Genomic DNA, 14,205 nt, shown 5'->3' with positions numbered 1-14,205 from the left:
ACTTTAGTATTTTTCTCCTGCCACGCCTATCTCATATAGTACAACTAGGCTTCCTGTACAGTAAAGGAAGTCAACTAAATTCAGGTCCTCTGGACATTCAACACAGGCGAAATGGGAAAACCAGAAATGTAATATATGATAAGGATGTCATTTTAAGTAAGTATAAAATGGATGAATTACTTAATATACAATGTCAGAACTGGCTGTTTCAAACCAGATTAGATTCTAGCTGCATACCATGTGCTAAGATAAATTATATGTGGATTAAAAATTTAAATATAAAGAAAGAAAATTATGAGTTTCATACTAAAATAAAGGTGAATATTTACTGATGAAATTGGGCAAAAGTTTTTTCTTAAAGCAGAAAATCAAAGCCTGAAATCACAGAGGAAAAGGGCAGGAAATTCACATAAATATTAAAAACTAGTGGGTGGCAAAGAAATTTAAAATGAAGGGACAAGTTGGGAAAAATATTTGCAATATAAGACAAAGAATGAGTGTCGTTAGTATATAAAGGGCTGTTAGAAATTAGTAAAGAAAAAACTCATATCTCAATAGTGAAAAGGCCATAGGGGTCGGCCCCGTGGCCCCATGGCTGGGTTCTCGAGCTCCACTTCTGCGGCCCGGGGTTTCACTGGTTTGGATCCTGGGCGATCCTGGGCGTGGACATGGCACCGCTCATCAGGCCATGCTGAGGTGGCATCCCACATGCCACAGCTAGAAGGACCCACAACTAAAATATGCAACTATGTACTGGGGGGATTTGGAGAGAAAAACCAGGAAAAAAAAAAAGGCCATAGGACATGAACAAGTAATTCACAGAAAAAAAAAAGTTCAACTCCTTTTGTCAAAGAAATGCAAATGAAACCAAGATAGTATTCTTTACCTATCAAGTTGGCAGATGAAACTATAGCTGGTACTCACCCAGCCCTTTCTGTGGGTCGGGCACTCTGCTAAGTGATGTAAGAGTTAGCACCACTCATACATAGGTATAGATTTCTTGAGTTGTACATTTAACATTTGCGCACTTTATGTATGTTACACCTTAATTAAAAAGCTGTTTTGTTTGTAAGCAGTTTGCCTTACAGTCTCCTGGAAACTGAATCACTACTGGGCTTTGGTTGGTCCGGCCCTGCCTCATGCTTGGGTGTGAGATGACGGCAGCCAGTGAGGGCGATGAAATGTTCTCTTCAGACGTGTGGGATATTGTCGTTCTATCTGTGACAGGTGTGAATCAGAAAATTAGATGGAATGGTCTTTGAAGCAAAAATTTCATTCTGAATGAATCTCCTGTCTATTCTTATGATACTTTAATTTGCATCAAATGTGGTGTTTATAAAAAAAACTGCCTTGCACAGTAGTTAGTATCGTGCCTGTAGCCACTACCGTGGGAGGAAAGGCAGGAGGAGAGGCAGTGTCTTCCTTTCGTTTCTAGTTCCCTCGGTGGGAATGTACAATAAACGCTCATTAAGCTATTTTTTTTTTCTCTTTATGTTATAAAGTAATTCATCTTAAACATCAATGGATGACAATCCTGAAGAAAAAAAGACAGGGTAAATATGACTGGTAGACTTTTCCCAAAAGTCCAATGTTGGAATCTTTGTGGTTGACTCCTCACCATCGTTGATGGAAAACCCTCGCCAGTGATTGGTTTGGGAATGGGCACGCGACACAAACCTGCCCAACGAGGCACGAGCAACATCTTGTTAGTAGACTTGGCAAGGAAAGTATTTCTCATTCCTAAAAAGGAGGCACGTGAAGAGCTGGTTCCTTTCTTCTGAAGGGAGAAAGGACTGGATATCTTATGACTGGAAATGACTCCTGAAAGTCCTATCTAGTGGCCATAAATAGAGCCTGCTCTCGAGGGTACAGGCGGCACACCACAGATGGCAGAGAGGAGCAAAGAACATCACTGAGTCACTGCATCAAATAGCTCTGTAGACTGAACTATCATTGGACACAACAAATTTCCTAACTGTTGAAAGAAGCGCCTTATGAGGCATTCTGCTTAAACCCACTTCACAGATGGGAAAAGTGGCGTGGAGATTAAAGTAAATTTCCTAAGGCCTCGCAATAGCTAAGTAGTGGAGCGGAGTTTTAAGTTCAGTCAGCCACACCTATTCCTCATGACCCTACTAGTCACTATGCCACGAGCACAGGCTCTGAGCTGTTTGGATCAGATCCCAGCCCAGCCACTTATCTGTTTCTCCATCTGTAAAATGGGAATAACAGTATCTTCCCTCGGGGGGTTTTGGTAAGAAATTAGTGAGTTCATACACATCGTGTGCTTAAAACAGCGCTCGGTAAATGTGAGGTATTATGACGCTGTAAGAATCTACACATGGTGGCAAAAATTTTGGGGAAACTATTAGTAAGGTTATAGATTTCTATATCCTTTGACTCAGACATTCCACTTCTAGGAATTTATCCTAATTAAATAATTACAGCTTTGTTCACAAATTTCTATATAAGATTTATTGCGATGTTTAAAATAGCAAAAATCAACAATATGTCCCACATACATATATGTAAATGTGCAACAATAGAGAACAAGTTGAATTAAAGTCACTGAACATGTGAAGAAGTATGTTTATTGGCATGGAAGGATGCTTGTATATTGTTAATTGAAAAAAGTGGGTAACCAAGTTATATAGTAGTATACTAGTTCTGTAAAAAAGTATGTATTCAGGGCTGGCCCAGTGCCGTAGTGGTTAAGTTTGCGTGCTCCGCTTCAGCAGCCCAGGGTTTGTGGGTTTGGATCCTGGGCGTGGACCTACTCACCACTCATCAAGCCATGCTGCGGTGGCATCCCACATATAAAATAGAGGAAGATTGGCACAGGTGTTAGCTCAGGGACAATCTTCCTCACCAAAAAAAAAAGTGTGTATTCATAGAAAAAGTCTGGAACAATCTCAAATATCTGTGGTTATTTCTGTGTGGAGAGTTTACGGTTGAGTCTTACCTTCCTGTTTTATGTGCATTTTACATAATTAAGTATTATTTAATCATTTTTAAAAATCCACTTGGGTATTTGCAGAACGGTAATAATAATAATCAATAATCCACCCCAGCCATCACGTCTCATATTTTATCATCTCCTTGTAGCCCCGGTTTCCCTCGACAGCTTTTATTTTCTTGGAGGGCAGGTATGGGGGAGCCAAACATGATTTCTCACCCTGTCTCTAGCCGCTTCTGCAAAAGCTCTTGTGGGTAATGTGCATTCTGCTGAGGATTTCAGTTTGGCAGATATTTACCCTGTGCCTGCGATTCGCTACCCAGGCCCTGATGGAGGCATTGGCAGTAAAAGCCATCTCAGCTCGGTTAAGCACCAGCTTTGTTGCCCGAGCGCCTGTTGTGCCACTTCATAGCTGTGTGATTCGTGCAGGTTACTCAACCTCTTTCCTGTGAAAGCAAATATGCATTGAGCTCCTCCGACACATTAGGCGCTGGAGATACAGCATTGAACAAAAGTAGCACCTGTTCAGGAAGCTTACATTCTAATGGGGAGAAACAGATGATAAATATATGCCAGGTTGTGAAAAGCACTGTGAAAATAATGCAGGATAAGAAGAATACAGAATGACAGGGCAGACGAGGTAGGAATGTGGGGACGTGTAGAAAATATGTCTCTACTAAGATGATAATTGAGGAGAGACCTGGAGGAAGTGAGGCGGCCAGCCAGGAGGTTGTTTGGACGGAAGGAGTTTCAGGAAGAGGCAGTGGTGTGCTGGCACTGGCTTGTGTTTGTTCTGATTGCACACATCTCTTCCCAACTCCCTGTTCAGTGAAGTCAAATTGGTAGCTTGAAATCAGCCTTGATGAGAGCATTTATACACAGAAGTCCACAAATGCTACAAGAGTTGGTTTTATTTTCCCCTAGAGAGCCATTTGTTGTTTACCAGCACGCCACTGGGAAGAGGGTGCAGTAAGTGCAAAGGCCCTGAGGTAGGACAGCAGTTGGTCTGCTTAAGGAATATCAAGGCAGCCAGGGTGGCTAGACAGAATGAGAGGGAAATTGATAGGAGATGAGGTCAGAGGTATCCAGGAGCAAGGTCAATAGGACTTTGTAGGCCATCGTAAGTACCCTGGACTTTATTCTAAGCGAATTGGGGGCCACTGGAAGGTTTTGAGGAGAGGACTGACACTAGCTGACGTAAGTGTTGAACAGAAGCACACAGAAGAATCAGGAGGACCAGTTGGGAGACTTTGGCAATAACCTAGATAAGAGATGATGATGGCTCAGCAGTGGTGGAGCTGGTAAGAAGAAGAGCACCTGAATTTATTCATTTTTCAGATGTTGTGAAGGTTAAAAAAGACAGCATTTAAAAAGTGGTTAGCATAGTGTTTAGCACACAGGAGGCCCTCAATAAATGGGAGCTGCTGTTATTGACAAAACGCCAATCCCGGGGGTGGGGAAGGGGTACCTGTATCTACTTAGGAAGGCAAATAATTTCAGCACCAAGTGGTAAGTACTATGTTCCAGACAAGTGAGAGCAGAGAGGAGAGACACCTAAACCAAGATGGGGGTGGGAAAGGCCAGGAAGGGTGTTGGAGTGAAAGGGGACTGCTTTAGCAAAGGCCTGGGGAAGAGGATTAGAAGGAATGTAGAAGCGTGTGAAGTGTCCACACCTCCCAGTGTGGGTGACATCAGATCACAGCTTTATCCTTTAGCAAAATAAGGATCTGAAGGATCAGTGGTAATCTAATTAGTCAGTGTGTTAGTTCAATCACCTGGTGGGCTGTGGCTCATTACATTCCAATTCAAATTCACAGGTAGTTTTATGAATTCCATGGAGCCTTTGATTCTGATCAGCAGATATAAAAACTCAAGCCAGTCAGAACTTTAGAACTCACTAGGAAAAAGGAGTTCTTAATATGAGGCCCAAGCATGGGCGTTTGGAGGCCTATGAATCCTGTGAAGCTATTTGCAGACTTAGGTGTGTGCACGTGAACTTCAGGGGTAGAAGTGGGACAGAGGGGTCCACAGCTTTTATCAGATTCTCCAAGTCGTTCGTGGCTCAAAGAAGATTAAAGATAGTGCTACTGAGATTAATAGTAGAGGGTACGATCAATCCAGAAGGGTATGTTTTTGTTTGCCATTTTAGCTATCATTAAAATATTTGGTAAAGTGATATTTTAATTCACATGAAATCAGTTAAAACACTGCATTTAAGGGGCCAGTCTCATGGCCCAGTGGTTAAGTTCGGTGCACTCCGCTTTGGCAGCCCAGGTTGGGTTCCCAGGCAGGGACCTGCACCACTCGTCAGCAGCCGTGCTGTGGCAGTGACCCACATACAAAATAGAGAAAGATTGGCACAGATGTTAGCTCAGGGCTAATCTTCCTCGGCAAAAAAACAAAACCAAATACCACTGCATTGAAAAGTGGTTCCTTGATAATAAGGCCTTTGTCATTTTTTTCAAATATGAACTGTCCGTTTGGACCCAGAGAGTATTCACTCCGACTTAGAATTTCAGCTCAGCCAAGCTCTCATGGTATGTGAGCTACAGTATAATAAAAAATGCTTAAGGTAAAACCTGCTCTATTGATCCTGCCAGGATCACACCTGGCATTCTTCCTTTGAGTGTGTCCTGCCTCTGATTTTGTCGCAGCTGCTTGTTGATCACTGTTTCCCCGAGTTCCCCTGACGTTACCCCGCTGAGTCTCCAGAGTAACAAGTTCTCCCTGAGGGCTTCTTCAAAGCCAAAGAGAGAAGAATTTTCCTTTAAAAGGAGGGTTAATAGCAGTTAATTGCTCTGGCCCTCTTCCAGCGATTCAGGAACTCACCCTCTAGTCACACGTGGATGGCGATCATTCACTCACCTAACGATTTCTGTCTGTCAGCGGGCAATTGTGTGAGTCCTGCACGGGCTGGAATAATTCCTATTTCTTGAGCACAGACGATGGTCCAGACACCTTAAGTGCCTTCTGTATATGATCCCACTGAATCCTTACCACACCTAACGAGACAGGGACTCTATCCCCATTGTATAGATACCAGACCTAAGCTTTGAGATATTAGGTAACTGATTTGCCCAAGATCACACAGCTGGTGAGCAGTGGAACCAGTAGGCAGAAAAATGGAAAACAAGATGTCCTATGAAGGATGAGTGCACTGCACAAAGAAAAGCAACCCTTTGCTTTGGATCATTGTCATCTGTCGTTACGTGGCATTTTCCAGGGCTGCTGTGTCAGGCGCTGCATCAGAACAATGGATGAGAAAGGGGTATAGGAATCGATGACTATCGAAAAGGGTTGCAGGGAAATGAATTCATTCACCTAGTTAATACATCTCAATGTATATTTTAAGTAGTGATGGGGGAAACAGAGTTCACATCTATTGAGTATTTACCACGACCAAAGCACGCTGCAAGGTGCTTTCCTTATATTATTGCATTGAATCCTTATAATAAGGTTCCTGAGGGAGGCATTACTGTCCCCACTTTACAGAAAAGGGAGCTGAGGCTCTGAGAAGTTGCATAAGTTTCCCAAAGTCTCATAGACGGTAAGATGGTATGATATGAACCAAGATCAGCCTCCAAAAGCGACTTGCTTTCTACTATGTCATACTGCAAAATTCACTCTCAAAGCTATTGACTAGAATTTAAACTATCTGGGGCCAGAGATCATGCCATTAAATTCCGTATACTCCTCAGGACACAATAGAGTACTAGGTACCTAGTGGGTACTCAAGAACTGTTTGTGGGTTCACCAGCCATCACAGTGGGTTGAAAAATAGATCATCAAAGGCACAAAGATGTATCTTATTTCCAAATATGAAAAAAAAGAATATCCTTCACATTTTTTTACAGGATCTACTGTTCCTTGAGAGCAAAATTATAGTAAGTCTTTTAAATAACCTCACATGTATGGTTCAGAGGTTAAAACCTATACATATTATACAGGGGTTCCAAAAAAATTGCACCTTGTGTATTATAGCTGTGTGACATTGACATTTTCAAGATGAACAATATGATGGGGGGACAAAGCAGCTTGGTATTTTTGAAATAAGTGTGATATGCAACACAGTCAAAACCCAACAACTACAAATCATTTTAAGGTAGAAAAGGTGTCCTAGAAAATACTCAGGCACATGTGTGAGAGCTTAGACAGTGGCCTGCTCCTCTTCACAGTCCGTGTGTGCATCCCTCGGCCCATGGCTGATACCTCCTTAGCCAGCACGCCGGCTTCTTCAGCGTGTGGAGAGTGGAGGATGGGCCTGCTCTAGTATTCCAGGGTCACCGTCTTGGTTTTGAGGTATTCGTTTAGAGCTTCCTCACCTAGGGAAGAGAAAAGCAGTTAGGGACCATAGTCACAGGTGTATGTGAGGTCACCAGACTGTCACACAGGTGCAGGTGTATAGGTCACTAAGCAAATAGAAGGTGCTTCTCAAACTTTAAATTTCTCGTGAATCACCAGAAGATCTCGTGAAACTGCAGATTCTGATTCGATTAAGTCCGTGTAGGCCCCAGGATTATGCATTCCTAACCATTCCCTGCTGATGCTGATGCTCACGGCCCACACTTTGAGGAGGAAGGGCCCAGACCGCTCCCAGGGCTTCTAAGGACCAGCGTGTTGGCTTGGTCGGTCTCCTCCCCAAACCTTTCTCCTTTATTTCCCTGCTTGATGACAAACTCTCTATCTCTAGCCTCTGCCCATTGAGGCCGAAAAGAAGTGATCAGGGTGCGGTCCTTCAGATTACAGTAAATGAAGCAGAACTGAGCACAGGAAAGAAAGTTGGCGATCGTTCTGTCTAATCTGATTTTAATGATAAGGAAAATGCAGCTTTCCTGATTTACATCGCATGTTCGAAAAGCAGAAGGGTTTATCCGGGCAAAAAAATAAACAAGTCTGTCTTTCTATTTTCAGCTAGAACAATCATCGATTTCTACAGCAAGGGGCGTGAACACCACAGGTGAAAATAATGAGTACATGATTCTAGAAGCCGAGCTAAACCAAGGGGTCTTAACTTTATGTTAGAGTCACCTTGGGGGGATTTTAAACCTTGTGCTCCCTGGTCACACCTGAGACCAATGAAATCAACATAATTGTATTTTTCTGAAGCTCCCAGGTGAGTCTATTCCAGTGCACAGCTGGGAAGCCCTGGGCTAAGGGAACTTACAATTAGAAGAGGAAGAAGCAATTAGGCAACTTCTACTGTTTTATAATAAAACATAGACCTGAAGCTGGTTAATTATCAAAAGACAAGTGGAACTGTTGCCTCACTTAAAATACTAATTTCCCTAAGAAAATCTGCCACTGTGTTTTGCATCCAGGGATGAAAGCCAGATTGAAGACGTGAAAAAAATGACTTTGCGTTCAACTCAATGAGAAGCTACTTTGATTGCTGCAAATACCTTGCCAAAAGTCATCAGGAATGCGAAAATGTAAAAATACCCCAAATTAACCAAATTTATATTAACGGACTATAATTTCAGTAAATTACAAACATTTCAGTTTTTGAAAAATGCCAGACTGACTGTGGGGAGTGAGAACAGGGGGTCCACAGCCAGACTGCCTGGCTTTGAATCTTCTTTGCCAGTGGCTGGCTGCGTGACTTTGGGCAAGTTACCCAACCTCTCTGAGCCCCATTTTCCTCAACTGTAAAATAAGGATAATAATAGCACCTCTCTCTCAGGGCTACTGCAAGAATTGCTTGTGCTATTAAAGGTAAAGTAGTTATAATAGGGCGCGGTACACATTTAGTGTCCAAAGTAAGCTATTACTTGAAATGTGATAGTGTCACTGCCCACAGTGAATTACATTTTGGGCTTTCTACAAACTCTAAATCTGAGTTCCCAGACTCCCAGAAACCCTGCCAGTTGCAGTGTTGACTCTGAAGGACTGCCAAGCAACGTGAAGGCAGGATTTATTCTTGGAGCTGGCTAGTTATTGCACTCCACCCATTTTCCTTTCTTCGTTCCACTTAGCCCCAAGAAAGCTAAACCAAGTTCATACTGAACATCAGGGAAAAAAGCCCAACGTAGTTCTGCTAAAAGATATTGTCAGAGGTTCTTTGTCCTTTCAACATGAATCTCCTTCTTTTAAAAAGAAACCCTTTCCTACACAATTTGTTTACTTTTCTGTATGTACGTTATGTTCAATAAAAATGTTTAACATTTAAAGAAAACGGGTACCCTTGGTAGCCCAGATCCAACTGCCATGTAGGAGATGCCCTTCCACAAGGCACGCGTGTAGCACGAGACGCACAGCGGACTTCTCCGTGCTGGGTGACAAAGGGAACACGCAGTGGACAAAGCAAAGGCGTACCTAGGTCTTTCCCGAAGCCGGACTGTTTGACTCCGCCAAACGGGGCCGCCACGTCCGTCTTGTTGTACGTGTTGATAAAAACGGTGCCCGCGTCTAGTTTCTCACTCACGTACATCGCTTTATTTATGTCTCTTGTAAAGACCCCTGAGGCCAAACCGTACTCTGTATTATTTGCTCGCTGCAACACTCCATCGATGTCCCTACAAGATGTTTTCAGGAAGACAAAACTTCGTTAAGTGTCAAGAAAAAACACTCTCATTTTATGTTCGAATGTTTTCCCCCTCCATGCTAGAAACAGGAGGGTGATACTAGCCACCTGCTTACACTTTTATACACGAAATATTCCAGGCTTACACCCAAAGAAACTCTCAGTGAAACATCAGAACTCTAGTATTGTATTTTTCAAAATATATCATGCAACACCTTTGAACATCTGATCTGAAGTCATCTTTTCATTCTTCCTCATTGGTTCTCCTTCCTGACTTCCCCATTTCCTCTCCTTACCCTTGAGTCTCACTCCCGGATATATTCTCAGAGCAGCCCCCCATCTCCCTCCATCTCTTCGCATTCTGCACACCCAGTTCAAGGCTCATCCAGTGCCTCATGCTGAAGCCCTCCCAGCTCCCACAGTGTCACTGTTGAATGTAGTGGCTCCATGAGAGGGCTCTGCAGCCAGACTGCCTGGGTGACCTTGGGCAAACGACTTCATCTCCCCATGCTTCATTTATTCTTTTTTTTTTTTTGAGGAAGATCAGTCCTGAGCTAACATCTGTCGGCAATCCAACTGTTTTTGCTGAGGAAGATTGGCCCTGAGCTAACATCCGTGCCCATCTTCCTCTACTTTATATGTGGGACGCCTACCACAGCATGGCTTGCCAATCGGTGCCATGTCCGCACCCGGGATCTGAACCAGCGAAGCCCGGCTGCCGAAGTGGAACGTGTGAACTTAATTGCTGTACCACCAGGCTGGCCCACATCATTTATTCTTATGAAAAATGGAAATAATAATAATAGCACCTGTTCCATTTTCGTGAGGATTAAATGAGCTAATAGTGTGTGGAACACAGTAAGGCTCAATAAAAGTCAGCTATAATCAGGAAGCACATACTCCTCCAACTCAGTATGTTGGTTTAACTCTCCACGTATTTGCAGTCCACCTCCCAACTAGATTGGATGTTCCCCGAGGGCAGAGATAACATCAAACTTTTTTGTGTGTGTGTGAGGAAGATTGGCCCTGAGCTAACATCTGTTGCCAATCTTCTTTTTGCTCGAGGAAGATTGTCGCTGAGCTAACATCTGTGCCAGTCTTCCTCTATTTCATATGTGGGACACCACCACAGCATGGCTTGATGAGCAGTGCATACGTCTGTGCCCAGGATCCAAACCTCTGAACCCTGGGCTGCCGAAGAGGAGTGCATGAACGTAAGCACTATGCCATGGGACGGCCCCTCGTATTCTTCTTTATACCATAGTGTTGCATCATCAAATGAGAGTGAATTTGATTATCATGCTAATTCAATTAAAGGAGAGTAAAATAATCCATCAAATCCGTCTGGCGATTTCCCTGCCTTTTGACCCTGTATGTGTCCACGCCCAGGTCGGTGGAGATGTGAACCTGCGCATGTCTCAGTTGGGTCCAGTTCCAACGTGCCTGTCACAGAGTGACTAGCTCACCCTTTTGAGTGCCATCCTAATGTTTAACAATGCACGAAGTTTCTACAACACAGCCAGCAAATGCAAGCCAAGGATTTCATCGGGTGCTCCGGCCAAGAAACAGGATCTGTTCCACAACTGGGAGGAAAAACTAGTTGTGCTGAACTTTTTGAGAGACGGCACAGGCTTCAAGGCGGTGCCTTCCAAAGGGATTTTCAAAGGTAACCTTGACTACACATAATTTTAAACTCGCACAAGAAATTCGGAACAAAGCTTGGAGTGGACTGAGGCTTTGCTAGCTCTCACACTTCTTGATGTATTGCACATGGTAGGGACCAAAATATTTACTGATGATTAAGACAGAAAGATGGCTTTATGCCATGGCTCGTTGAGGACTACTGAGGTGACACAGCATCATAGCACACCTTGCCTACTTCTAGAATAATAAATATAACAGTGGTAGCAGCAGCAGCAAATCCCTGCAATGATCTAAAAAGGTAGATATTATTAATAACTGAATTTTACAAATAAAGAGACCAAGGTTGCCCAGAGTGATTAAGTAAGTGGCCTGAGCCCACCGAGGTAGTCAGGTGCAGTGGCAGAGAGCAGACGCTACCCTCTGCCCCATCCTGCCCTTGGCCCTCCGTGGGTAATTGCCCGTCTCCTTGTCCGTCTCCCCCATAAGCTGGTAAGCTCCTTGAAGACAGGAACCGTGACTTATCTAGGTTTCTATCCCCTAAACCTGGCTTCTAATCTCTGCGTGTTTAACACAAAGACTATCCTCTGGGGGAATTTATAATGAGGAAAAGAGGGTAACAGGGTATCCTCGGATCAGCGTGTCAAAAGATTACTCACTATGGCTTAGTGTCCCCAAAAGTCTCTTACAATATGTCTATCAAAGACCAAGAAGTCCCTCTGAACTCTGTATTCTGTTTTTTCCGCCTTTTCATTGGTTGAAAGAAAACTGAAGCCAGAATTCTGAAGAAGAGTACACAGTATATCATGAGAGTCTATTGTATTAAATATTCCTACATGAGCTCAGTTACACATGGCCCTCTTTGAAATGCCCAACACTTTGGAAATTTTCATGTACTATAACAAACCAGTGTATCATTTATAGTTGGTTATCTGGTGATTTTGGACATTTCTATAAAAAGTTGAGTATTAGGCGGTCAGCCTGGTGGCGCAGTGGTTAAGTGTGCATGCTCCGCTTTGGTGGCCCGGGGTTCGCCGGTTTGGATGCCGGGTGTGGACATGGTGCCGCTTGTCAAGCCATGCTGTGGCTGGTGTCCCACATAGAAAGTAGAGGAAGATGGGCAAAGATGTTAGCTCAGGGCCAGTCTTCCTCAGCCAAAAGAGGAGGATTGGCAGCAGATGTTAGCTCAGGGCTAATCTTCCTCAAAAAAAAAAAAAGTTGAGTATTAGGCTTTTGGGGGCACGATCCTCTATGAAGACAGCCCTCTTTCGGTGGGAGAATCAGATTCCACAGATGCTGCCTTCCCTAGGCATTAAATGTGGAAACTAGTTCTGTTATTCTCAGTTATTACCTTGTTCTAGAGACATTTCAAATGTCAACTGTACAAAAACTAAAATTTAGTCAGCTAAAATCTCATAATATCAGCCATTAATGTAAGCCAAGAAGCAAAAATATATTACAATCTACCAGGGTTAGCATTCTCTGCTAATTATTTAATTAAGTTAATTATCCTTAGGGTAGAGAATTACATGGTCATTGATTTTATGCTCTGTATATAGCACAAGAGCAAAAGAAAAATCGTATCCAATCAAAAGCCGTTAAATTGCGCCTGAAGAACATACCCATTGTGGAATTTAGAAACGACCATAATAGGCCCAAAGGACTCCTCTTTGGCAAGATACATGTGGTCTTCCACGTCTGTGAAGACAGTTGGTTCCATAAAAAAGCCTATTTCAAAAACAGAAGAAAAGAACATCAATGATAGGGTAAGTAATTTTCAATTAATTGTTCTCTCATTGAATTACGTTATAAATTTTTTCTTCCCTTCTGAGTCAGTAAAATCGAGATGACTTTCATTTTCCTATTGGGCATCAGCATTCCTAGGTTCTTATTTTTGTTGTCTTTATTTTAAAAATTTCAAACATATATGAAAGTAGAGAATAGAATAATGAATAGTAAAATAAATACTTATTCACATTTTGCTATATTTGATTCATTTTTCCCTTGCTGAAATAGTTGAAAGCAAATTCCAGAGATTACAATTTTTACCTCCAAGTATTTCAGTACAAATCTGTGAAAAATAAGGACATTTTCTCACATATCATAATACATTATCACACTAAAGAAATTAATGCTAATTCTTTATTTATAGTTTATATTTCAGTTTCTTTTAACTTTTATTTTTTTATTAAGATATGATTGACATGCATTATATCAGTTTCCGGTGTACAACATAATGATTTGATATTTGTATTCAGTTTCTGATTGTCTAGTAAATATCTTTTATAATTGGTTTGATTCAGGATTCAAATAAGTTCTACACATTGCCTGTGGTTGTTAGATCTCTCGAGTGTCCTTTAATCTAGAACATTTCCTCCCTTCTCTCTGCCCCTTGTTTTTCGTGCCATCGACTTGTTAAATAGACTGAGTCACTTGTCCTGTAGAAGATCTTGCAGTTTAGATTTGTCATTGCTTCCTGGGATGATGTTTAATTTGTTCCTCCATCCCCTGTATTTCTTGTAAATGGAAAATTTGACCTACAGGCACCATCAGATTCAGGTTAAACATAGTTGGCAAGAACACTTCCTAGATGATGCTGTGTGTCACACGCTGCTTCCCAGGAGACACATCATATCCAGCTGGCCTGCCTTCAGTGATGCTAAGATTGGCCAGTGGTTCCGCGTGGCGACAACTTGACCCCTCCATTGTAAAACTGAGTTTTTCTCCTTATGACTGGCAATCAATCTTGGGGGTGGTACCTCGCAAATATCCAGATCCCCATTAAGCTATCACCTAATAACTTCAGCCTCCCTTGATGATCATTGCCTGAATCAATTATTTCATTCAATTAGGCGATACAAAACAGTGCTTTTTCTAGTCAATAGTTTTTTCTACATTTATTAGCAGGGATCCTTCTGGAAAAAAATTCTCCTTTATTAGTTTATTACACGGTTACCCAGAAATTTATTTCATACAGGATACATGGGATAAATGTTGAATTTTTTCCTTCCAATTACCAGTTTTTAGACTAAGGTGTTGGTATACAATCTACCCACAGCAGTGAAAAGTGAGTTTTTCCAGTTGTTTG

The 14,205-nt window shown here is 42.3% G+C and overlaps 1 protein-coding gene across 2 annotated transcripts in view; it reads right to left on the bottom strand.

Moving 5' to 3' along the window:
- Window positions 1–792: 792 nt before the first annotated feature.
- The window catches only part of ALDH1L2 (aldehyde dehydrogenase 1 family member L2), a 60,630-nt gene continuing 47,217 nt past the window's right edge, over window positions 793–14,205 (bottom strand). For both annotated transcript variants that reach the window (XM_046646772.1, XM_046646773.1), the window contains 3 exons: window positions 12,740–12,845; window positions 9,269–9,468; window positions 793–7,278 (listed from right to left, as the gene is read on the bottom strand). In XM_046646772.1, the coding sequence (XP_046502728.1) occupies window positions 7,223–7,278; window positions 9,269–9,468; window positions 12,740–12,845 (362 nt within the window). In that variant the 3' untranslated portion in view covers window positions 793–7,222. The remainder of the gene's footprint in view (window positions 7,279–9,268; window positions 9,469–12,739; window positions 12,846–14,205) is intronic.

Source organism: Equus quagga, chromosome 19 (genome assembly GCF_021613505.1).
Source record: "Equus quagga isolate Etosha38 chromosome 19, UCLA_HA_Equagga_1.0, whole genome shotgun sequence".
NCBI classification, from domain to species: Eukaryota; Metazoa; Chordata; class Mammalia; order Perissodactyla; family Equidae; genus Equus; species Equus quagga.
Note: the sequence above shows the minus strand (reverse complement) of the source record. Positions and strands in the feature narration are given on the sequence as shown.